The 26792-nt window shown below is 40.2% G+C and overlaps 1 protein-coding gene across 1 annotated transcript in view; it reads left to right on the top strand.

Moving 5' to 3' along the window:
• The window catches only part of adam19a (ADAM metallopeptidase domain 19a), a 161000-nt gene that overhangs the window by 128934 nt on the left and 5274 nt on the right, over positions 1-26792 (top strand). The window contains exons 11-21 of the mRNA XM_054601327.1: positions 1373-1515; positions 1950-2127; positions 3886-3975; positions 5364-5559; positions 6600-6708; positions 8794-8998; positions 13170-13247; positions 19736-19844; positions 20825-20966; positions 24199-24298; positions 26130-26381. Coding sequence (XP_054457302.1) covers positions 1373-1515; positions 1950-2127; positions 3886-3975; positions 5364-5559; positions 6600-6708; positions 8794-8998; positions 13170-13247; positions 19736-19844; positions 20825-20966; positions 24199-24298; positions 26130-26381 — 1602 coding nt within the window. The remainder of the gene's footprint in view (positions 1-1372; positions 1516-1949; positions 2128-3885; positions 3976-5363; positions 5560-6599; positions 6709-8793; positions 8999-13169; positions 13248-19735; positions 19845-20824; positions 20967-24198; positions 24299-26129; positions 26382-26792) is intronic.

The raw sequence follows: 26792 nt of genomic DNA, 5'->3' as shown, positions 1-26792 counted from the left end.
GGTGTAGGGTTCAGCCATTCTAATCCTGCTTCGCAGCCCGCAGCTTTAAAATATCAACCCTGTCGTATCATCTAGCCTGTGTCACTGTATGGCTTCATACACGTGTGCAGTGGACTTAATGGACGCACCCGGAGAGATCGATAGCTTTTCCCAGCTTGATTAGCTTCTAATGGGCTGTTAGCTCTCCTGTGTGCAGAGGTAGTCTGTAGAATCCAAATGTCCCATGGCTCACCAGCACAGAACCAGCAAAGACATCACTTATGTCACCTCTGTGGTTTTGGCCTCCAGACCGCTAAATAGCATGTGAAGTATTTCTCTGCAGAATATCGGTGTTTTTAGACAGTTTCATACAGTCTGCATAATTCAGAAGCAGAGCTAAGAGTGAATGACAGCTGTCAGCGGATCAAAGAGGAGCTAAATACATCTGAAGAATGTCTCTGCGGCTGTGTGTTCATGCAGCTCTGCTCCTGTGAGTTTGACCTTTTTACCTTTGGAACTAGGACACGCTGGCTTTTCTCACTTCTACTGGAGTTTAGCTTCAACTTTACATCCCCAAAGTGCTTTACTCTTTGGAGACCATAGGAGTCTTAATGATTCTATACTGAAAGACAGTTTTTATCAAGTCAAGAAAATAAAATAAAAAAATCAATATGAAAACACAGACAACAGATACACAAAAGTGTCCCTCCAGGTTCACTCTGAGGCAATTATTATGGTAATTAGTTTTATTGCAAATTACTTTAATAATAATGCATGGCCCATACACTGAATAAATGACAATATTAACTGAAATAAAGTGTGTCAATAATTATAGTTTAATAAGTCCTTTGCCAAGGTTAACATCCATCTGGATGACAACTACATTGTCATCTTTATTCCCCAATTTACATTTTTTTTTTTTAAATAAAAATGTATTTATTATTGTTTATTTTATTCCTTCTATACACTAATTTCTAATTAATGTACCTTTGTTTTACTCTCTTTAATTTTGTTTGTATTTTTTTTTGTCATTATTAGGAATTTAACATCTTAGTTGTTTGATTGTTTATTGTTAAAAATACGGATGTCAGATAAATAAAAAAGAAACAATCTGTCTTTACATTTGGGAAAATAAACTTTTTTGCTAAAATCAAAACAAAGAATCTTCTTGGCCTTTATGATTTTGCTTAATATGGTTACCACAACCTAATTACTGCTGACTAACTAACCCATGAGCTGGAGAAGGGAGCTCATACATTTCCTGGTACAAATGAAAACATGCTCTCATATGAAGTATGTACTTAAAATCTGTATGTTTGCATTCCTGCAGCCATCAGGCTCCACATGATGTTGTCCGTCCTACAAAGTGACCTCCCTCCCATTTCCCCCACAGGACCATTCAGAGCTGTCCATCGGCGCCGCGGCCACCATGGCCCACGAGATCGGCCACAACTTCGGCATGAGCCATGACCACGACGGTTGCTGCGTGGAGGCCACCGCTGAGCAGGGAGGCTGCGTGATGGCCGCCGCCACCGGGTGAGCCTCCAGCGCTGCGTCAGGCTTCAGCATGCACCTGCTTCAGCTCAGCTGGCAGCGCTAACAGCTTGACATATGAAAGGAAAAAAACAAATTACATATTCATGTGGCTGCCTAGAGGACTCGTCCTGTCACTTGAGATATTTCATTTCTCTCAGATATAAAAACACAACTTTTGTTCTACTTTTTTATGATCATAATAGATTTTTAATCACCTGTTTTCCTGTGTTGTCCTTCACATAAAACAAACGGAATAACAGTAAACATTTCCCTGTGGTGAAAGCCTTTGTATGTTGTCCTACAATACTTTAACTCACCACATAGAAACAAAAGGAACTACTGTTGTATCTCAGTGCAAGGAAAGAAAGAAGTAATCTATGTCATATTTCATTTTGCAAATTTTGCCCCTCAATAGTGAAAATGTCGTTTTCCAGGCATCCATTCCCACGTGTCTTCAGCCGCTGCAGCAAACGTGACCTGGACAGCTACTTCCAGAAGGGAGGGGGCATGTGTCTCTTCAACATGCCCAACATGAAGGACCTGGTGGGGGGCAAGAAGTGCGGTAACGGCTTCGTGGAGGACGGAGAAGAGTGTGATTGTGGAGAACCTGATGTGAGCACATTTATTCATTGATAGATGTCTGAAATACCCAAACCCCATAAAACCACCATAGGGACCATACTGCCTTTTTTTTAATGTTTTTGTCAATTTTCTCCATGCTGTGCTGTTTTAGATCTTTACGCAACTTTTTCCACACTCTTCAATTTTCATTTGTTTCTATATGGAAGGATGATGTGGATTTGGTATCGAGGAACTTGTACTTAAGTATTTCCATTTTACGACACTCAATACTTCTACTCCCCTGCATTTCAGGGGGAAATATTGTACTTTTAGTTACTACTTTCGAGGTATGTCACATAGTGAGAATGTGAAGACACAACTACAGGAAGCTGCACACAGCCGCTGGGCCTGACTGTTCAGCAACAAATAGTTTCAGCACTTAACGCTAACCTAACCTCTAAAACCACAAATTCATTTCTACAGATCTGTTTTAAAAGGATGCTCACCTGAAAGCAGATGGACTATTCCTTTAATGTATAGTTTTCAAACTCTATCTGCTGATGAAGACTGAGATTTGGTTGAAAGCCCGGAAATAAGGGGACCTTGAGTTAAGATCATTTCTTTTAACAAGTACAGGCAAAAAAAAATGTATAAAGGTAAAGCTTCCTCTGTAGACTCGGTAACATTTACTCCCTGTTTGCATGACCCAAAGCATGATGGTAACTGCAGTGCCAAAACCTGGACCATGTTTATCCCAAATAGAAATAAGAAAAAGGAAAAAGAAGTTTCTATGTTCATGAAATAAGAGCTTCTCTTTTATAATATAAAGTATTTGAAGTATAACATGAACTGAAAATGATCCATTTGTTTATTTTCTGACCATTTTCAAAAGTCACTGATGGAAAATGAAGCTCTTTTTATTCTTTTACCTCAGGTTTCAGGTTACGTAGAGCAGTGTCGTTGCAGCCTCATAAATAATGTGCTCTGCGTCGCCTTTGTACAACACAGCTGAAAGATAACTTAAAGTTTCCTAACATCCGGATGGAGTGTTTGCACTCAATAAGCCCGGAGGTCAAGTAAACCTACTTTGGTTCAAGCGGCAGAGCAAATTGAAAACAGAGGAAGCAAATTGTTAGCTGACAACAGCAGCGCCGCTGACGGGTCGTTTGTTATGACTCCCACTCAGACGGAGCTGACAGTCGAGCTCAGGCTCTGACAAGCCACCTGTTCTTAGCATTGCAAATGAGACGAGCTCCACAACGTAGCTTAATGGACTCACCTTGTGATTTCCAAATGTATCATACACATGACATACATATTGGTGTGGATTTTTGTTTTTTGAAAGGATATCAGAATCCTTTCAGAACCAAATCTTGTACTACAACAATAATGATGTAGTAAAGCTAGGAAGGAAAAGTATTAATTTTGCAAATGTCAGTGTTGTCTGTAAAGAGGATTTGTGGAAAGTCATTTGAAAGTTCAAACTATTATTATCCCCTCTCTTGGCTGGTATACGTAGCTTTTTTTTTCAGGCTTGAGTAAACTCCCACATTTGTTTTGATTGGCTTGACAGAGGGCGCCATGGCAACAGTAGATGGTTTCTCTATAGATGTGGTATGACACAAGAGCAGCAGCAAAATCATGTCTGTGGATTTTATGCAGATTTTTTTCTTTTCACAGTTGTCAGTTGAAGTGTTTACCTAGATGTGTGATGATGATGGCGCTGCAGGACATCTGAGAGAATGTCTTTATTAACATTTACAACCGCAAACTTAAAAGTTGTAACAACCCTGTGTGTGTGTGTGACAGGAATGCACCAACAATTGCTGCAATGCCAATAATTGCACCTTGAAGGAAGAGGCTCAGTGTGCCCATGGAGTGTGCTGTGAGGGCTGCAAAGTAAGAAACACACACCCTCACGTACATACACACACAGAGCGGCGTTGGTGGGAGCTGGCCTGGTATCTCACTGTCATTAGCTCACTGTCTGTCATCATGTCAGAGTATTGACATACTGTACCAACAGCTGGTGTCAGCTCCCATCACAGCGGGTTAATACACTTCATCTCACTGTACCAATGCAAATCCTGACATCCCATAGTAATACCCACGAGCGTGAACGCAAATCCCGCTGAGCTTTAACCTGACAGAGGAGTCAAAACGCTGAAGATGGAATTAACTTCTGCGCTGTCTGCAGAAGAGGAGCTGCTCTTCTTCTCAGTCTGCATTGCAATATCGTTTATCTTTCTACACACATGTTTTCCCTTTTATTGGACAGGCTGTTTATAGAATATATTCATATTCTTATACCTATTCCATACTATTATATTTTAGCATATTCTTATATATTTTATACTTTTAATGAGTTCTACTGCCACAGCTGCTATTTAATTATGACATTAAATTACATATTGATAGTTTTAATGTTTTACTCAGCAGACAGACACAGTGGGAGACTAGCTGGTGAACATACAGGAGCATTTAGCAGCTAAAGAGGCAGATATTTTTCTCAGGAATTGGACTTTTATTCATCAGGTGAACACAAATCCAAATTAATTCTAATGTTGCTTTGTGTCTGCTGGATGTGGGATCAGTCAAATGTGCCAGGTGTTGTGTTTTTTAGCCTGATTTGCTGACCCCAAATGGTCAACAAATCTATCATGCAGCTTTAAGTTGGTTTAAGTTTAGTAAAAACATTTGTGCACAAGTACAGTATAACAACATAAATTATTGTATATTGTTTATCTATCTACCTCAGTGAGTGCACTTTTCCCTTCAAAATAAATATACCAGATGTTTGAAAATCCCCACAGGTTAAGTATCTTTTGAAACTTTGGCTCTCAACTGCTGACAAAGTTCTGCAGGTTAAAACAAAGCACAGCCTTTGTAAGTTTGTAAAGATATAACCACCCGCCCACCTAACAGTTACATAACACAAAAGGTTGTTGTATTCCACAGTTTAGAAATACTACAGTGCTTATTTCGTCCTAGTTTTGTCCATATATTTCTACTTATGCTATTGTATTTATCTCTGATCGTCTCCAAAAACATAAATGAGCTAATGGGCTCTTATTGACCCGCTGCTCCCATTCCCTCTGCATTAGTGCAAATAGACTTTGTATCTTTATTACAATAATCCTGTCCTGGAAAAAAAAAATTAAAACAGAATGACGGGTTCTTCTGCAAGAAAGAATCCAGTTTGCATCATCCCTGTGAGATTCACCACATCGGACGTGTTCTTCACATTGTTCACACCCCTCTCACTGCTTGTTCCCTGTCTCTGCCAGTTGAAGCAGGCGGGGACCATGTGCCGGGGGCCAGCAGGGGCGTGTGACCTGCCAGAGTACTGCACCGGGGCCTCCCCTTACTGCCCCGCCAACGTCTACCTGCTGGACGGCTCCTCCTGCCAGTACGGAGTGGCCTACTGCTACAACGGCATGTGCCTCACCCACGAACAGCAGTGTCTGCAGCTCTGGGGCTACGGTAAAGAAAGCCTATTACCACAGAAAGCAGACCATACATGGTACCCATTCAGTCAGTATAACAGGGACATACATGCCATCAGACCAGTGTGAAGATTTTGTTCAAACAAAGATTTAAAGAGGTCAGTGCTTTAAAAAAAAAAAAACAGTATTAGTGTAAAACTGCTTCAAACAACAGCAACAGATTTGAGGGCAGTTATGCTGGAGTGATTGTCAGAGTTCCTTAATGCGGCGAACAACATGAGCTGGCAGCGGTCTGCCAAAATACACACTCATCAAAGCTAGATGGATTTGTTCTTTCTCCCTCTCTGATGGGAAAATTGCGTTGACAAGCATGACAGTGTTTGTGCAGCAGCACAATAGAGCACAAAAGATAAGAGCAACACGTTGACTTTTCATGTGCATCATCATATTTAATTGCCCCATTATTATTATTATTTTCACAAGGCCTTTTATTGGGAGAGTTACAGTGCCACTGCTAGGAGAAAACTGAGACTTTGAGTGTTATTGTGTGATGACAGTTGTAATATTAAGGGAAATAGTGATTACTTTGGATAAAGGCGTAATTTCACAGAAGATACGGTTAGTTATTCATTATTTTTTAAATAAATAATCAATAAAATATCATATAATATAATTTTATTCTCAAATTATTGCAACTTCTTTCATTTAAGATGACAATTTTTTTCTCACAATATTCTTTTTTCATCTTTGTTCCTGAGATCTCAGATTTCTCCCCCCGCTCTCAGGTAGTTTTGGTACACCCTCACTAGTTACACTTCATCTTCCTACTACCCACTCCTCTGTCACGTCCCCAGGCACACAACCTTGGTGTGATCCGCGCTGTCAACCCTCTCCCTCGAGTCCCATATCCGCAAATCGTCAAATCCTCCTTCCTTCACCTTTGCAATATTGCACAGAACTGCCCTCTGTCCCTGCAACACTGAAACACTGATCCACGCCTTTATTTCCTCCAGTCTCAACTAATGCACTCACACACTATAAGATCCAGAGGGCTGATGGGATATGTTGTGTTACCAGGAGCCCGACCGGCCCACGATGCCTGCTTTGAAGATGTCAACGCAGCGGGGAACGCCTTTGGTAACTGTGGGAAAGATGAGCACGCCAACTACATGAAGTGTGAGAAAAGGTAAGAGATGCTGTCGGTGTTACTGAAGATGATAACACACAAAAAAAACCATAATCTACACCTTATAATACAAGATGTCGTCTGTGTTTTTTGTTATAGTAGATAAAAGGACAATAGTAGATCCATGAGAGATTTCTTTTTGGATTTCTGTCACATGAATATCTTTAGATTACAATTTTTATGAACAACATCTCCAAAACTAGACAATGTGACATTGGATCTGTCCACTAAAACCTGATACAGATAGTACATTATACATGATTGGGGACACTTGTGTGGACTGTGGCGATGTCTCTTTACAGACAGGTATGTATGGAAGTCCATTTGTGCCAGGAAAAGGGAAGAAAAAACATGAAATATTAGAGTTGACAAAAAATATGAAAAACTCACAAAAAGGTCAACATTTTGAGGTGCCAAGTCTCTTTTTTTATTTTTTTAGCATTAATTGGTTTCTACAGACATGGGACAACTGAGCTGTTGTTCTCAGGAGTGGGAGGAGACTAAACCAGAGCTAAAAGGAGAGAGAATGTTGAATTTGCATGCATCAGGTGGACACAAATAACATTCCAGGCAGGGTGGAACCAGAACCAGGACTTAGAGGGGCAAACTGTCCAAAAGACTCTGTTGGAGTAAAATGAGAGGTTTTCTATACGACTCTGGTGCTTGAAAATACTATTGCTTTGTCCACAAGGACCTCGGAAATCAATACAAACTTAAAGCTCCTCGTGGTAGCTTTAATGAAATGATAACAAAAGTCTTACTGTTATAGTTCACCTCTATTGTCTTGCAGTCATCATGTGAACATTTAGTTTTTGACAAGTCCCTGCCGCTGTTAGCAAGCAGACTTTAGCTGAACTGAGCGTTTCATCATTCATCCTAACATACACACACATTCGCACAGAATGTGTTGACTCTGTACACAGTCAACACACGGCCTCTGAGTTTCCATGGCACTGCGCCAGACATCATTATGGAGCCAAATTAGTAATTTAGCTATGTAAATGAGGCTGTGGATTAAAGTGGTTGACGGCTGCCTCGCATGATCCACCACTGGCCAAATCCATTATGGAGTCCCACAGGAGTCATTAGAGTGTTTTTGGGCCACAGTGAGTCAGTGAGCTGATTAGAGGATATGTAAATGCACATACACATCGGCCTGTTGTTAAGACATCTGCACAGAGCTGCTCTCTGCCCGTCTTTCTGTAATCCTCTTCATTTGTCTTCCTTGTGATAGGCTGTGTGTTTGTGTGTGTGTGTGTGTGTGTGTGTGTGTGTGTGTGTGTGTGTGTGTGTGTGTGTGTGTGTGTGTGTTGTGTGTGTGTGTTACCTGTTACTCAAATCACTATATTATCAAGAAAGATGCAGCTGTTGACGAAAAAGTTTTTTTCATTTAAAAAGTTTTGTTTGCGACTACAGAATCCAAAAGCCTCACACTTCTTGATCAGGGATGAATCTCTGTGAGAGACCCTATAGAGATTCATCTCTGATACAATATCACTAAAATATAGATAGTCAGCTCTAAAATGTTCAATAATATGATTTTGTTGAATATAAAGTAAATACTTACACATTATTGGAAGAATGCAGAGCAAAATACAACTTCTAGACACACCTTCAAGGATTATGTTGGTGGTATTAGATGTTTTTCTTATTATCAACCAATCTCACAAATTTCTCAGCACTTTCTAATTTACCTAACCTGTTTTGGGCTCTCAGATCCAAGCCCATTGGTTCCTACTGAAGATGCCTAACAGATATATAATTTCATTTTTATTATGTTTCATTAGGTTTTCAGGTTGTCCGTCTATTATTTTATACATATGTATATATTCGCACTCTAGTTTTTATCAAACGTTACTCAAACAGGAAGACACTTTTGGGGACTATTTGCAGCAGCGGATTAATCCACATTTGATGCTCTAGTGAAAATGTGTTACAGCAGGACAGGCCTTCTTCTATGAGTTGCATAAACCTCAAAATAAATACATTTAAAAACGTTTTACTTATACTCTTTATTGTTATCAGTCTATCCCGACTTAAAAAATGGCTAAATGTTTCTTTGTGTGTGCTCGTATCTCCGCCCAGTGACGCAAAGTGCGGTAAGATCCAGTGCCATAGTGCTGCCAAGAAGCCCAAAGGCACCAACGCCGTGTCCATCGACACCACCATCAAGACCGGTGGCATTGAAGTGAAGTGCCGCGGCACCTATGTCTACAGCACCCAGGACGGCCAGGGAGACCTGCCAGACCCCGGCCTGGTCATGACCGGCACCAAGTGTGGAGAGGGCAAGGTTGGTTCAGTCAATGAAGTGAATGCTAGAGCGTTGTTCTGCTCCGCTATCTACACCACCTCTTCTCCACACCATTCTTTTGGATCTCCACTCACGTTTGCTACCATATCTTAAGGGTTAGGAAAGTTAAAGCGATGGGATATAGTTGAACTGGCCTTTCACTGCCAATGTGGCTGTGAAGACTCAACCAATCATAATCCCAGGTTACCTTCTCTCTCCACACAATTCCTTCTCACGGTTCTGTTCCGTCTTAAACGGAAGAAAAGCCAAGGTCGTGGTCACACTTTGCATTTCTCAATGTGATTTTTGTGATTGGATGTGCCAGATCAAAACTCAGCTGTGTCCACATAACAGTGTCCACACCTGACACTTCAATGCGACCTGCCTGATCCAATTGTGTAACCGCAGCCTTATTCTTGGTATTACTATTGGCGCCGCTGTCGCAAAGACAATCACTTTCCGTTTTCCTCAGAGCCTAACTACTACCAAGAACACAGGAACACGTCCTCTTCCTGTTTTGGTTGACGCACTTCCTTTGTGCCGTAAACATAGCCAACATATTTACCTCAGATTGTACCAGGACGCAGACAGAACTGCATAGTGACAGCAAGTCTAATAGGGAATCAGAATCAGAAGCTGTACATTGCAAGGTACGTTACACATACAAGGAATTTGGCTTAACATTTGGCTTAACAGTAAACACAATAATATATAACATCATTTAGAAGTAGAAATATGAAAATATACAATCAAATATGGTAACAAATAAACAAATAAGAGCATGTTAAAACAAGTATATAATTAAAGGGTCAGTGTATATTAGCAAAGTAAAGAAAAGAGTAAAATGCAGATTTTGTCATTATTCTATTGACATTTTATTGTGCAATCAACATGTATGTGTTAATGCCACTTTAAAAATGTTAAAAAGCTAAACGTGTGAAGTTATATTGCCCTCAAACCCTTCTCTGTTCTGGCTCTTTGACTTGACCTTTTCACTTTCTCCAAGTAAATGAACCTGTGCACGAAGAACTTAGAGATAGCAGTGATCAATGATACGGGTTTTATAACATCCCTCTTCATACAATACTTAATGTCACAGGGACCCAGTAGGTCTGTTCAGTGTCTGCTATTTGTTTGAGGCACTTTTTTTCTGACACTGATTTGGTTGCAAGTCAGATGCTCAGTAGAATATAAATCTTTGAGCAAGCCCACCTACAGACACATACAAAAATCATACAAAAAAAGGGTTGAATTATGCATGTGAAATACATATGTATGAAAACACACACAGGAGTGTCTGCAGTCTCCTCTATTCCACCAGTAAATTCTATTTCTCTGTCTGTCTATATTGCTTTCCCTCTGCAGCACATTCAGACTCTTGGATTCCATTCCAGCGTTTGTGTGGACGCGCTGAAAGGACTGAATAGACCTGCATGAGTAATATATTATAAATAGGCAGCAGAGAATATTGTCTGCCATCCAGCGTGATGAGTTCTGAGTCATCATATTGAACGGGCCTCTTCACAGCAATAAATGCATACATAGCACAAAGCTGCTGCCTCTAATCACACAGTCACACATTCACTTACGCTTAAATTGATTCCCATGCAAACAATTGTGAAGCAACAACAGCAGGCGGAGCAGGAGATACAGTACTAATGCAAGTACTAATACTAGAAATACAAATCATTGATGGAGTACTGGACAAAAAAAGTGCTTTATTATGACCTTCAGTTTGCAAGAGAGGGCTGCAACAAGTTCCTTCTCTAACTCTAACGCAGAATACATGAAGTCATAATGCTTTAGAATGTTCACAGCCAGTGACTCCATTGTTTCTACAACTATTAATCCCTCAGAAGCCAATCATGTTGTGTGAGCAGCAGGAAAAGGTATGTTTTCAGCTGAGGAATGACAAAGGCCTGTAGCTGTGTCATCAACACACACCTGTTTGGCTTCAAAATATTTTGAAGTTTTTTTCCCAAAGTAATAAGTAGAATTTAGAAAAAACATGAATTATTTCTGTAAATGTGCTAACTATTTTTTTAGAACTTTAAAATGATTTATGAATGATACAAATTAAATGACTTGTTTAGGACTCAAAACAGAAAGAAAGGACTTATGCTGCGTTCCAGACAACTTGGAACTCTGAATTTTCTGACTTCCTTCTTGAAAAAATACAATAGAACGCCACTCAAAGTTTGAATTCCTGCTGGTAAACTCGGGGGAATTAATTTACCCAATAAATGTTAAACCATCTACTAAAAGGCAACGTAAAGTATATTTAGCTGTATTTATTAAAGATAATACATCCCATCATATAATATAACCTGGTGTGCATTTATATTGATGTCAAAATATATTGCAAAATATTTGCATATTTCCTTCAATGTCAGCTTATTTCTTTATGCTGCACATCTGTAAATGTGTATTTTCATTTGCTTGTTTTGTTTACTTGCATGTGTTTTCTGAAGTTCACACATTCCTCCAGCTCTCCCTGCTTTACACAAACTTTTATTCAACAGGAATAGAGAGAGAGAATCACTCCAGTCTTAGCTCCCTGTATCTTCTTTATTTGAGTTTAAAGTCCTTCTACTTTAACCTTATAAAACCGAGAGGGAGAAGACTTAGCAAAACACAGTGTGAAACAATGCACTAATCACAAAAGAATATAGTGATGTTGCACATCAAATTAAACAGCAGAACCTGGGCTACAAGAATATATAAGCCATTTTTACATGCTCCAAACACAACTCAAAGACCAACTAAATTAATTACCAAATATCAAAATCCATATAGCGCCACTTAGTCAACCCACTCGCCACATTTCTGCCTCTACCGCTATGGCACTTTATGCAGTACACACAAACAACATCTCAAAAGAAAGCAGACAGTCCACAGATTCCGGACATATACATCAAATCCCTCTACATCAAAGCATTAGCGAGATGTGAGCCAAAGAACACCAACAACAGAAATCGCTTCATCAAACGATAGTTGTACATTTTCTCTTATCTTAGCTGTTTTGCTGTGAAAGGTTTATTTACCGGTAAATATGCAATTTTCGAGCAGAGGCCTAAAAAATAGGTGTGTTTTTAAGGGGTTAAGCTCTCAGCGGCTAAGGACCGGGCTACATCAGGAGCCTTAGACCTCCTACTGATGGTTTTCTGGATTCTCAAAACACAGGATGCAGCTCTTTTTCAGACATGCTCTGATGACATTTTTAAGCAGCACTTAAAAATACATTTCTTTAACCTTCAAGACTTTTCCTGTGCATTTCACATGCCGTTACTGAATGACGTTATATGTCTTTTTAGTAGTTGATCCTTTAAATTGCTTGCGTTTTATGTAGGGCTGAGCACTTAAACCTCAGCTGCTTACTTTTCCTTGTATTTTTTTTTATTTTTATCTAAAGCACTTTTAGCTGCATAACATGAATGAAAGGTGCCATACAGATATAGTTGTGTTATTATTATTATTATTAGTATTTTAACTAATATTCCTAGTATTATTGTTGTTGCTATTATTATTAGTAGTAGTAGTAGTATTGTATTATATTTTTTATGGTTTGGTTTAATGTATTGTTGGTGGTTTGGTGGAATTGGAAACAGTGTTTTTTAAGCAGGCTCTATAATCTGTGTATTGACTCTTCACACAGCTGAGATGCAAAAACAATGAGCTTCAGCTCCTTTCCATCCTGTAAGTCTCTGGCCTCAGATCAGTGTCAGTCTGCTTCTACATATTCTCTTTGCGTCTGTCCTAACATCTGCTCCAACAAAGTTCAGGTAAACTTCTTACAAAACAAAACGTCCCTCCAGTGTCGATGTAAATGCTTATTAAAATTAATATCACAGCATCAGAGGAGACTAAATGTGTTTGATAAAAGCAGCTCAATAAACATCAGTACAAGCTGGAAGTGATTTAAAACAGGATACTGATGCTGCTTGGCCGATCTCCTCAGGCAGCCAGGTTGTTCCAAAGCCCAAGGGCACTGGGAGAAGGCAGATCAAAGTCTCTATGCGTGTGTCTGTGTGTGTGTGTGTGTGTGTGTGTGTGTGTGTGTGTGTGTGTGTGTGTGTGTGTGTGTGTGTGTGTGTGTGTGTGTGTGTGTGTGTGTGAGTTGGCACTGTAATCTCTAACACAGTATGTGATCATTCTGCTTGTGTTGCCACAGGTGTGCAGAGACCGCCGATGCCAAAATGCCTCTTTTACCGAGCTGGAGACTTGCATTGCACGCTGTCACGGCAAAGGGGTAGGCACACACATACATACATACACACACACACACTCACAAGCACATGGGTCAATGCAACAGACTCAACTCACTTAGCTGCCGGGCACGGCTCCCTAATCTTATTGTCACACTGTCCTTGGGCAAAGGTAGAGCTTTGCGGCGATGTCACCCAGACTGTCGTAAAAAGGCAGCAAAATAGATGGCTGGAGTACAACGGCAACTGAAGTGATGAACTATTCATTGGTGCAGTACAAGCAAGCCCCAGGCAGATAAGTGGGAACCATACATAGTTTATGAGCCAGTAAGCAAGCTCTGGAGAGGAGTGTTTGGGGCTGAAACACTTGTTACTTCAAGAGAAGATGAGGATGTAGATAGGGGGTATTTATCAGGACACTGAGACTTTGACCTCTTGTTGCATGGTGGAGTTTATTTATGTTGTGTTGATAGTATGAAAACCATCAAACAAGACTTTTGTGTAAAAACTAGTTAAATTCAACCAATTACTTTAAACAGGATAGGCAGATATAAAACATGGATGAGTGGACAGAAATGGATGGACACCTTAAATATTAAGATCCCTGCTAACAGACACCAGATGAAATTCAGATGTTGGTATGGTCACCAATGGGAAATGTCATCTCCACTCTCCTCTAAGATAAATGCTGCACGCTGGCCAAGTTTAGGGCAGCTGACTGATTTCCTACTCCCTAGTACTGACTGGTGTGACCAGCAGGAGTTACTAGAGCAGTGACGAGGACACGATCCCGCTCTGGCTTCCCATTGACAACACGGTTAGTCATGTTTTCTGTAGCTCATAAATATACAGGTAGTAGTAGTAGTAAATTTACTCTTCTGGAATTTTTTTTGGGGTGATTTAACGAGCCATACTTTTTCCGCAATTTTCCACATCAGTGTTTCCAGGTGTTGGGGAGTTCTACTGCGTAAGAGAAACAGTATTATGAAGCCTTTAGTGTCTCCAGATGGAACTGTGTAAAGTCTGTTTTTGTCCTCAAGTGAGTCAGCGTTGGTTGGGTCCGAAATTTACAAGTTTGAAAAGTAAATAAATGTGGAGGAGTGGAGTTAGAAAGAAGTGATCATACAGGACCTCTATAGCTGTTCTCTGCTGCAGGCTGGATGCACTAGGTCACATTAGCTGCTACTAGCAGAACACACCAGTCAGTTACAGTTGTAAAGTGTATAGTTTTGTAGATTTTCCCCAAATATGTTCCAGTTTTAGAGACCCAGTTCCCTCTGCTCTGCAGTCCTTCACCCTGCTTAATCTGATGTAGACACTGAGAGGGAGGGCGAAATGTGTGGGAGGTTTGCTGTTCATCCCAGTTCCATGTCCCACTGGGAAAAGGTCCACCACCATCCAGTGAGAGGTGCTAGTGCAGTGACAAACACATGATCCCTCACTGACTTCCCACTTGCAAACACAGTCAGTTGAAAGGAAAGGCAGGTTTCTACAGTGGTGGATAGGAACTCAGAACAGAATCACCTTTTTAAAAAAATCTGATAACTCAGATAGCATTGTTTGTATTTGCTTACACTTTCTTTTGTGCTCCATGTTCACAAAGCAAGGCAAAATATTCTACTCTGGCAGTGATTTGCAATAAACCTAATAAGTCAGGTGTTTCAAACTGAAAATAAACGGTATGTAGATTAAATAGATACTGATATATGTAGTCTGAATTTGGTTCAGTACACATACAGTACACTGCAGTATTAGTTTATCAGATACACTTGACAAGCTAGATTCTGATTCAGTTTGTCATATTTGTAGTTCCACTGGGCTCAGGAGGAAACACCACAGTGTAATGCAATATGCCAGTTGCCAGTATGTGTTTTTGATAGCTGAGGGGTTTCAGGCCAAAGCTGCTGACATGCTTTTGTGTGCAGTGTAATATTTGTGGAGCCATGGGAAAATTACACCTTGAACCTTCTCCATAGTGAACACATGCAAACCAGTCAGAGACACACACGGAAAAAGTTGGGATTTTCAATTTCATGCTGTATTAGAGCTTCATCACAAAGATCCAACTCAAAGTTACATCTTTATTCGTTTGGCAAATTATATTAAAGTCATCAGTGGAAAATATAACCAATAGCATTTAAGTCTCACTATAACCCCTCACAGAGATATCTTTTAAACATATAGCTCTTATTCCATCTTTTTTGAAAGGAAGACAACGGGTCTCTGGAGATACATCAGAAAGGGTCCTTCAAGGAGTTCTCAAGCCTCTGAGTGGGCACACTGTTGGATGTGATTGACAACTGAGCGGACAAACTTTTACTGGTAGCTGTAGCTTATAAGGACAGACAGCATGTTATTATTATTGGTATTAAAGAATTACAACCAGCTAAATAGTGGTCCAGACTGCAACCTGTTGTTAGCAGTGCACTTTCCCCAGTGAATATTTGTTTGGTAGCTGAAGGGCAGGACGAAGTACAGGACAAGACGTATGGGGACGTATGCATAAAGTATGTGGCTCCTCTTATATCATGTCTGTGTTTTGCAGTCTAGGAATGACCAGTAGAACATCAGCATGATCTGGCTGCTTACTCCATCCGGCCTCAATCACTTTTCTAAATTCTCCTCTGCATTCTAGTGCACAGGTTATCAATGTGTGTTTTCCAGCAAAGAAGGTTGTGTTTGTGGACACCTAAGTATTTGAAAGAGGATATCTGAATGATGATGGTTTTTGATGACCACTGGCTCATGATCCTCACTTCAAGGACCATCTAAAATGCGATGGTTAGTGTCACACAACTTGATGAAGGTGGTACACATGTCCTTGTGGGGAAGGCTGAAAACCACAATATCATCAGAATATTTTAACATATAGTTATCATATACTTTGTACGCCTTCCTGCAACCATGAGTGGACGATGTAACAAGTATCGATGATATCACACAACCTTGTAGGAGCCCAGTATTGCTGCGTTTGTCTCTGACAGCGTCGCATTGACCTTGATTTGCTGTGTCTTATTAGTTTAAAGGAATAACACTGTTTAATGAGGGTGTTGACACTGTGTTGACACTCACAACCTTCAGCTTCTCTCCAACCAGGTAGGGTTGCACAGTATTAAACGCTGAACTAAAATCAATCATCTGTCTTTATGTAAAGGAAAACACAAAATTCAGGCGCCATGTGACAATTCCAAATCAAATGGAATAAAATGCAGTTAGGCTCTCAGTCATTCTCTTTTGCTTTCAAATATCTTTGTAGGATCTTGGTGACCCCATAGCTGGCTACAGCCATGATAACAAGCATTGGCTAGAGTAGGGGTCATTTGCTCAGCTTGGCCTATTAAACTGCACCAATAGGACGTTTTACAAACTTTATGCATGACAGACTTCAAAAGTGTCGTTTTAGATGTTTATTATTTTGTTCGTTTTTTCAGAAAGTAATTCTCCCCTTCCTTAAAAAACCTTCAACGCATTATTTAGGCGATATAGTTAGAAAACGTGGGCTAAAACGTTGCGGCACTATGAACAGCTGGTTAAACAGCAAGCTGACGAGTCACGTTCAACCTGTTCATTCCTGCCCACAAAGGTTATCTCTCGAACATAAAACGCAATTCTATCGGCTCTCTGTTGATAAATCGCCTATCTGATCTTTCTGGCTCCACACTAACTTTATTTTCGTGCTCCGATGAACCCAGCCTCTGTTAAAAGTCTCTGTTTACCATATCCACTGGACTGTATAAGGAATGGGCAAACCAGGCATTGTTATTCGATTAGGATTTGAAATATTAAGAGCGAAAGAAAGAAAAACACCAGACGTATCCTCTCCTCCTTTAATCCCCTTCTCCTTCCCCCTTCACCGTGTTGTTTCATCATGTTTGTTCTCTTTCAGTTCACTGCTCTCAGTGTAACAGTCGATGGATAATGGAAGTGGCTTTGAGTCAGGATTATTCTAAATAGACAGTTTTTGCCTTCTCCCAGCTGAGGGACTCCTCCTGTGTTAGGGTGTGTTTTTTAATTCAACATTATCATATGATTTATATTGATCCTCAGGCTTTTTGGAGTGTGCTGGATGTCCATGCAAATAAAGAGGAATAATGAGCAGAGGAAGTAAACAGAGCTCTACTGAAATGCATCTTTTAAGATTTTCATTAAAAAGAGATTTGAACATATTACAAGTCCTGGAGATTTAGAGATATATTATATCAATGATGTTGTGTTTAAATCCAGGTCATGGCATTCCATTGCATACAGATTTTCCTGTCTCATTTGTGTTTCATATTGAAATGCTTTTAAAAAATATGCCCTCCAAAAACAGAAAAAAGAAATTGTCACAAAGACACCAAACCAGGCCTCCTAAACCTGAAGTAAAAGAGCTTTAAAGAATCAGTAAACAACTGTGCACCCTTCATGTCGACCAAGTACTAATGGGCCAAAAACCATGTTAATCATTGATAGGATAATTACATCTGGATGTAATTGGAGCATGGCAGTATTTTCTCTTTCATTTAGGGGCGGTGAATTACACAAGATGTCTGGAGATATTAATCAAGTTCAAATGCTAATCTCTTGAAAACAAAGTTTATTTTCAAAAGTTTAAGGCAAGTTAATTACAAACTTTACCTATGGAAGTAAAGAGAGTTTTATTCTCGTTCAGCACAGAGGTGGCAGATTACTGATGATGAAGTGAAGTGAATAGCAGTCATTTTTATTCTTGAGTGAGTCCATTTTTTTAATTGGACCCTTCTATTAGAGAAATTCTAACACCCTCTTCCCAATCTTACAAAAACTGGTACAATTTAACTTTGTTATACCTAATCTCACCATTGCTTTGGACCAGGGATGTAAAACATATGTCCTGAGGGCCAGAGCCGGCACGCCAAAGGGTCCAATTCAGCCCACTGGAGGACTTTGCAAAAAATGGCAGAGAAGTCATTAATTGGCCACTGGGGGCTGCAACGTCCTAATCAGAGTAGCGGGTCCATACTGATGAGCTAATATAGATCTCAAGTTCTTGCATACAGTCTATATGACACAACACTTTAAAGCTAAGTGTTACTGTACATGCAGGAGCCTATTCCTTCACCAATGTAAATGAGCAGCCGATGTGATTGGTGTGTTCACAGCACCTTTCAGTGCTCAAGGAATATAGCCTCATATTTGGCATCAGTCCCAGAGAAATACAAGAACTCTCAAGGACAACTAGGAACACCTCTGGCTGTTCATCATCTGTTTTGTAAATGGACAGTTCATTATTTGAAAACATTTTCAGAATGTACTTTTACTTCTTCACACTAAAAGCAGGAGATTTGGTATTTTTAGGTTATTGTTTAATGGTTTTACTGGTCTGGCCTTCTTAAGGTCAAATAAGGCTGTATGTGGCCAATGAGCTAAAATGAGTTTGACACCACTGCGTTGGACAGTTGAATGCAACATTGCCAATATTGGCTGAATTCATCCAGAGATATTTAAGGGATAACTCCTGTGTCTATACAGTGTAGCAAACATTTGTATGCAGTGTATAGTCATAACAGCCCTCGCTGGTGCAGGACAGGAAGGGACTAGAGGTCTGAAACGGCCGGAGCTGCTCTGCTGCAGTTGGATTATATGAGCTGAATGACATTTTTATTTGTCTTTTATTAAGACCAGGGCCCAATTAACCCACTAGGGGGCCTTGGGGAAAAAAAAAAGTTTTGGGCCCGAACTAAACCTATTCTTCCTTTTACTCTCCGGACAATGTGTATATCCTGTGTGAGTGTTTTTAGGTAGTTCCATTTCAGTATATATTTTGCTTTAGTGGTGCATAATACTAAACAAAGAATCATTACTAATAAGAACTGGCTTTGAGACCCTGATGATTTGGGCCTCAGGGTCAGCCCAGAAGAACTCAAATGAGCCCAGACAGAAGAAATACACTAACATAGATTCCACCCATTGAAAAAACACAAAATATGTACATACAAAGGTAAACGGACTGTACTTGTATAGCGCTTTTACACTGCATGTCATCACCCTCTAACTCTAACTAACATTCACACACTGATGGTACAGCCTTTGGGAGCAATTTGGGGTTAAGTGTCTTGCCCAAGGACAAATTGACATGGAGCCAGGGATCGACCCGCCGATCCTCTGAGTGGAGGACGACCCTGCTCTCCACTGAGCCACAGTTGGTACAGAATATATAGAAAATAGAAACACACAGGCGTGAGATATCATTGCTATATGTTGTGAGTGTTGTGCAGTCTGCTCCATTTATAAGGTAAATATCTGAAGGTAGAGGAAGAAAATCCCATTAAAACACAGACAGAGCCAATGTGTCGTAAACAAGACATTAGTGCTTTAATTTGGCTGGTAGACCTGCAGGCACACACATGCAGGATTATACTGAGACCGAACAGCATATCACATCAACCAATGCCTCATGTGCATGTGTGTGTGTGTGTGTGTGTGTGTGTGTGTGTGTGTGTGTGTGTGTGTGTGTGTGTGTGTGTGTGTGTGTGTGTGTGTGTGTGTGTGTGTGTGTGTGTGTGTGTGGTAGATGTGTAACAGTAATGGGAACTGCCACTGTAATCGCGGCTGGGCACCACCTTTCTGTGAGAAGCCAGGACTTGGAGGCAGCGTGGACAGCGGACCTATCCAGTATGACAGTGAGTTCACGCACGCACACACACACACACACACACACACACACACACACACACACACACACACACACACACACACATAAGGCATGTCCTGCTATTGTGCCAAGCCATCCCTCCATCTGCACACTAATGGATGAATTAGAAATTGGATAAATGTGTATCATATTGCAAGTTTTTCCTCCACGATACTGTGATCAGAATATTTTCTTAAACTGACACCAGAACAGAAGCATGGGTTCTATGATAGTCTGCCTATCATAGGACGACGACTACAACGCTTTATTACAGCGCAACTGACGATGCCTTTTTTTGTTTAGTATTTGGTGTGCATAACAATGGAGGCCACTTTTGGAGAGAGTTAGAGTGCTGTAATTAAAATATACTGTATTTAGTTTCCAGTCAATAACAGTACTATGTTCGTGTCATCTTCAGATAGTTATTGTTTCTGATACTATTATGAGTATATGAGTTTATTAAAAATAGACACATTGCATTGATGTTCTTAGTCTATATTAACAGCATGGCTACTTTGGTGTTTGTGTGAAAATTTGTGATGTAAAATACAATTTTTAGAAGAGTTTAAGCATTTTCTTTTGCAAGAGATGTAAGATATTTATTATTTTGTGTGTGATGTTTTTGGACAATAGAGTTAAGACAATCAGGGTCCTAGTTTCAGAAATTGTGTTTCAGCAATTGAAAAAAGCTGTAACATAACTAGTCCTGTAGAAATCTCAGAGACACATCTGCACAGACAGTGATCAAAAACCTGATGACATGACAAGCATTTACAGATATGTGGAAAAGACTACATGAGCTATTTAAACATCACATCAAAGTCTAATCACACACAGGATATGAGTCGCTTCATGGATACTAGTGGACATGTAAAAACACACTGTGTGTGTGTGTGTGTGTGTGTGTGTGTGTGTGTGTGTGTGTGTGTGTGTGTGTGTGTGTGTGTGTGTGTGTGTGTGTTTCTACAGGTCAGGTGGGGCTGGTGGTGGGGCTGCTGTTTGCCTTCCTGTTGGTCCTGCCTGCAGTGCTGCTGCTCTTCTACTGCTACAGGATCAAGACTTCCTATTACCATAAGTGGCTTTCCCAGAGAGAGAAGAACAAGAGCAACAAGTACTGTATTCCGTCTGTCCATCTGTCCTTCTGTCTGTCCAACTGTCTGTCTGTCGGCTAAAAACACATGACACACGTTACTTGAACTACATCCAGAACAGAGTTGAAATCATGGAATTACATATTCTGTTCAGGACATCGTTGCATCATTGTAGGTTATTACTTTTTGACATTCCCATAATTTATCATACATTAAAAGGTAGCTTTGGTATTTTTCAACCTGGAACCATAGACTGTACATGAGAGGCGGACGTAGTCATAGTAACTTCACCCATGGTCCATGGTTTGTGGACTAGGTCTTGAAGCCTCGATTTCAGCGATTTCGCCGTCGCCATCTTGGATTACGCCTGTCGCCATGTTGTTTTTTTTGCAACCAATGAACAGAAGTTATCATACTTCGAATACTGAGGAGTGACGTAGAGATGCCGTATAAGTCTCTGATAGCGGCAACGACATGTCAATCAAAGTAAGCCCGCCCTAAAGCATACCCTGCTTTATGGTCTACTTGACTCTAAATGGACCATAATTTACTAAATGAACATCATGCTGTATTGAAGAAGACTTTAAACTAGAGATTGAGACCATAAACTCATGTTTACAATGTTTACTGAGGGAATGAATCAAGAGAGAAGGAGAGTCATTTTCTCATAGACTTCTATACACTTCTACATTGGCCTCACTTGGCAGAACCGGATGTTGCCCCCTGCCTGGAACCCGTTTCCCCATTTTTTTGTGTTCAAGTGGCTAATGGGGACATTTTTTCCCAAGTAATAACCAATGCTCTCAAACTCAATCTTTCTCAAGGAGAAATCTCTTTCTGAAACCTTGCAAGAGTTAATTTGTTTCCTGGAGACAACGGTGGAATCGTTAGTGAGAGTTGGAGAGAGGATTGTTGGAGTACAGAAAATGTAGCTTAAAGTTTTAAAAGATTTTCAATGTCATAAATATTTGGCAGATTTGGACAATGCTGATACAAAGGCAAGATTTCAGTAGGACACCTCTTCTTGAGCCATATAAACAGACCGGATCAAGCGAAAAGTAAAGGAAAAAGGTTGTATTTTTCTAAAGGGTTCTTTCTTTAATTTGGTCAGACACTTATCACATCAATCCAAGCCTGACAGTGGCAAAAACAAGCAATTTTAGTAAGCCTACATTGAAGTCTAATAATTGCCTCGAAAGATTATATTACAGCCCGTTTAGCGGCTCACGTCTGCAGCATTTTCCCTCAATACTGGCCTAATTTCAAAACTTGTTGTCACCATTAGTCACACAGATACAAAAACATTGGGAAATAGGGTCCAGGTTGAAAAATAAGTTACCCTCTAAATAAAAAGAAATCACAGAAGTTAGGTAAGAAGAATAATAAAGATAATTTGAGTAATTCCAATGCTTGATTCTCTTTCTATCTTAGAACTTGTTTGTTTGTTGAAAAACAACAGTGTATTATTATGCAGTTGAGGCTTCACATATCACACCATCTGAATAAGAAGGGAGGGAAACCATAAAGTGAAAAAAAGGAGGAAATGATTCATGCATGGACGGAAGAGAATATTTCCAGAAATGGTAGGAGAGAGGAAAGGGACTGTGTGGCAGCAGAATGGATTAAAGAAAGGTCAACGAGGGAGAAATAAATAAATGAGGAAGGCAAAGGAGGAAGGCAGGTGTTGAATCACAGGACAGACAGAGGGGAGGAACCCTGCCATGTCGGCCAGAGCTCAAAGCAGATCGATGAACACATCGGTTCATCTCTACACCAGCATAAATGGCAGCATTTTGTGCTGCAGCTCACCTCCATCCGAACCAAACAAAATCACGTCCCCTTCCTTTTGTGAGCACGGGCATATAGCTCACCCAGAGAGACAGCCTCGTCATAACACCGGCTGATTTAGTGCCTCTGAAAATACTCAAGCGTTCCACAGTGATTTACAGAAATGTGTCTGGAAAGGATCCAGCGGTACAGCAGCCTTTTAAAGACCCTGACCTTCCAAATGAAGACCGGGAGAAAGGCTAAATATTGGTGATATCGAGTCTGAGCTGGGTTTGATAGTAACTGCAGCTAAAGGGAGACAACTAAATAAATGGGATACACTATAGAAAACTTAGGTGCTAAGATGATTTAAAAGACGCTTTTTTTTGGTTTTGTTCCATGTCCAATCATTCGGGTTCATTGTTCAACAGTGGGAGAGCGGGTGGCTCGAGCTGATTAAAGGCCTCTCTAAACATATATACATCCAGTTTGACTTCCAATCAGCTAAGAGCAATGCAGTACATACATACACTGACTTATTTATCAGTTTCTAAAGTGCAGTACACCAATCCAACAGCCCTGTAGTTAATGCTTTATTTGTGAAGCTTGTAGTATTAAGGTTGACTGTAGTCAGCTGTGTTGTTGCTCTAGATTACATGTGTCTGGAAATGTATGCTGGAAAGAACATGTACATATCATGTTCAAGGTAACTTGTTGACTTTTAAAGCTGCACCAATCCATATTTTATAGGAAAGACAGGTGTTGCTCAAGTGATGAATCCACAGAGAATTGTCACCAACGCTGCAGTTTCCCTCCCAGTTCAATGTATGGGTTGAACTGTTTGGTTAACTCTCACTGCCCTCAGCAGGCAACCATTTCCACTGTACACTACCTGTCTAACATCAAACAGCAGACAGACACAGTTAGAGACTAGCTGGTGGACAGAGCAGAGCATTTAGCATCTAAAGAGACAGATATTTTTCAGTTGGTGGAGACCAAAGCAGAGCTTAACTAGAGACCATCATGTGATGGGATAACATCAGCTGCGACGCAAAAATCGTCCAATTCCGGCGCCCTTGTTCAGATCACACCCTTCTACAAACTCTTTCAAAAACCTTCATTTTGATCTCTGTACACCTGTTAAGTTGTGTGAATGCATCTTTTAGGCTTTGGTGCTATCACAGTAAAGAGAGTGAATGTTGGACTTACATTCATCAGGTGGACACATACACAACTCCAGATGAATGATATTGTTGCTCTGTATCTGCTGGATGTGTAAATAAGCAACTGTTTGCTAATAACCATATCAACTCCAGGAGGTGACACTGTGTCAGTGTTGTGTTTTTCCGCTACCTCCTCTCACATCATCCTGGATGAGAAACTTCATGTTGCCTTCTCTTCTGTCTCTTTTCCCACCTGGGGCCTTTAAATGACCATTAAGAAGAGTGATGGGTATTTTCTGCCTGCTCTCATTTTTCTGCTCAGGACGGAGGCATCAGTGGAGAAAGGGAAGAATGGCCATCTGAATCCTGCCTTTCACCTGAAGGTGGTCGGACCAATAAACAAAGCTAGCAGCCACAAGGGGGTGAGTGGTGTGTGTGTGTGTGTGTGTGTGTGTGTGTGTGTGTGTGTGTGTGTGTGTGTGTGTGTGTGTGTGTGTGTGTGTGTGTGTGTGTGTGTGTGTGTGTGTGTGTGTGTGTGTGTGTGTGCGTGTGTGTGTGTGTGTGTTGGGTACAGAAAGAAAGAAATCTAAGGAGGGGGGAAATGGAAGGGTGGTGACTGTTTTTCTTTGCTGTGTTTCAGTGAATAATAGACCGTTCATGTGGTTGACCTTCATTTTTAATGGCCTCATTTTACAGCAGCTTGTTATATTGTGTGACCACTTAGAGTTTGCTTCCTCCCACGTTCACAACACTCCTCACCACTGGTTCAATATGCCTTCAGCATCATTTCGTCACACGTTGTTTGCTTGTTTTTATAGCATTCATTTAATTGGATGTAAGCAGCTCAGGGTTATTATACATTTGTCATTGGCAAGGAAAGAAATACAAAAAGAGCAAGAATGGGATTAATAGAAGAAGGAGAAGGGAAAAGGGGAGGGAATCAATGAATCTAAATTAGAACAATAAAAAATACATAATTCATTCAGCATCTTTATAGACAAATATAGCTTTGGTATTTACAGTATTAGAGACGGCTAGGACTGATAACTAATGACATAAACACTCAACTCAATATATATAATATTAAGAGAGCTTAGGAACAATTGGAAATGGAATTACAAAAAATGTAATGGAAAAAATATTTTTTGTCATAGTTATTATCTGTTGTTGAAAATCTCTAGCCACTAAAATTTGAGTTACTAAAGAAAAGTGATGGCTTAAAACATAAAAAAGAAAGAGCATACAATTTAATCAACAATTCAAACTTTAAAATATTTCCGAAAGGAAGGAAATCTAAATCATACAATGAGTAAGTAAGTTTACAACAAACAAGTACAAGCAATTAAACAAGTAGCCAGTAACCTTGTCATCACTCATTGGTTTGTTGGCATTTTGTTCCTGCCCATCTTGGTTTTTGGCCATCGCCATCTTGTAATTTTGCAAACAGAAGTGACAGGAGAGGGTGAAACTAAGTACAACCAAATGCTGAATAAGACATTTTTAGCAACCAAAATGTAGCAATTAACTTTCATAAACTGAAAACACACTGTAAAAGTGATAAAGTTCTAAGAAAAAACACAACTCCAAGACTGGAAAACACCCTGGTTGCAAACTGCCAACCACAAGATCACCACGCCCCTGCTTTATGGCCGTTTTTACTTTAAATGGGACCATCATTTACTAACTGAACATAATTCTGTATTGAAGGACACCTGAAGGGCCATTTTCTCATAGACTTCTACACATTACATTATTTTTTTGAGGGAGTAAAGGGCACTGGGGTCATCAGGATCAATAGTTTTAAAGAGTAAGGTGTCGTCTGCATGTAATGCAAATCAATACTATGGTTTTTGGCTATGACCCCTAGTTGTAAAATAGGAAAACTAAAAAGTAGTGGACCCAGGAAAGAGCCTTGAGGAACCCCATATGGAATAACCGTTGCTTTGTAATGCAATAGACTGAAACCAGTTTAGGACCCATTTTCCAACCTATCAATAAGAATTATGTAATAAAACACTATCAGAGGGTACACTGAGGTCCCAAAGGAAGATTACATTTTTTTTTAACAATTCACACCTTTCTATTCTGGGGTTATTTAGCAGTTTCAGTACTATGCCTCCCCCTGAATGCAGACTGGAACTTCTCCAATAAGGGGTTGATATTTAAACAAGTAGGGACAGCTGGTTGAAAATTTTAATTATTATAAGCGGTTTTTTTTGCTGGAGTTTTATGTTGTTTTTGTTATGATTCTAGCTTCCTCACACCAGCAAAGAGGTCCTGCCTCTCAGACCGGGCCCTTCACCAAATGGCACCCAGCCAGTCAACATTGTGCGACCTCTGAGACCCGCCCAGTCTCCCCAGGGTGGTCCCCGGGATCTCAAGGTGGTTCGCCCGCCTCTGCCAGCTGGCAAGCCCCCAGCAGCCCCACCCAAATCCCCCTCAACGCCACAGAGACTCAGCCCGCCCAAGAAACCTCTGCCCCTCAACCCGGCACGATCTCCACTGGTAGGGTCCTTTTTTACCCGTTTGTGTGCTGTAATTGACTATAATTGAATTCTAAACTATAAACATAAAAATCTTACCAGATGATGTAAAAGCCAAAATAGACTTGAAGAATGTGGAACGACATCCAGGCAGGACACCACAAAGGAGATGAGCTTTAGGAAAGCAATAAGCAATACTTACCTGTTTTTAGATTAAGCACAGGACAGCTGCCTCTTGGTATTAAGTGTAGGGAGAATAGTGTATAGGCATCTCCATTTATAGTGGTTTAATGTTAAGAAAAAAACATTTCTATTTCATTTCCATAATTTTGCTCACCAACAGGGCATCAACACGAGCTGTTCGGGAGCCAGACAGTTATTAAATGAATCCACATTTTACTAATACCAGCTACAGTAAGAGCTTCTTCAAAAG

Source organism: Anoplopoma fimbria, chromosome 7 (assembly GCF_027596085.1).
Source record: "Anoplopoma fimbria isolate UVic2021 breed Golden Eagle Sablefish chromosome 7, Afim_UVic_2022, whole genome shotgun sequence".
NCBI lineage: Eukaryota > Metazoa > Chordata > Actinopteri > Perciformes > Anoplopomatidae > Anoplopoma > Anoplopoma fimbria.
Note: the sequence above shows the minus strand (reverse complement) of the source record. Positions and strands in the feature narration are given on the sequence as shown.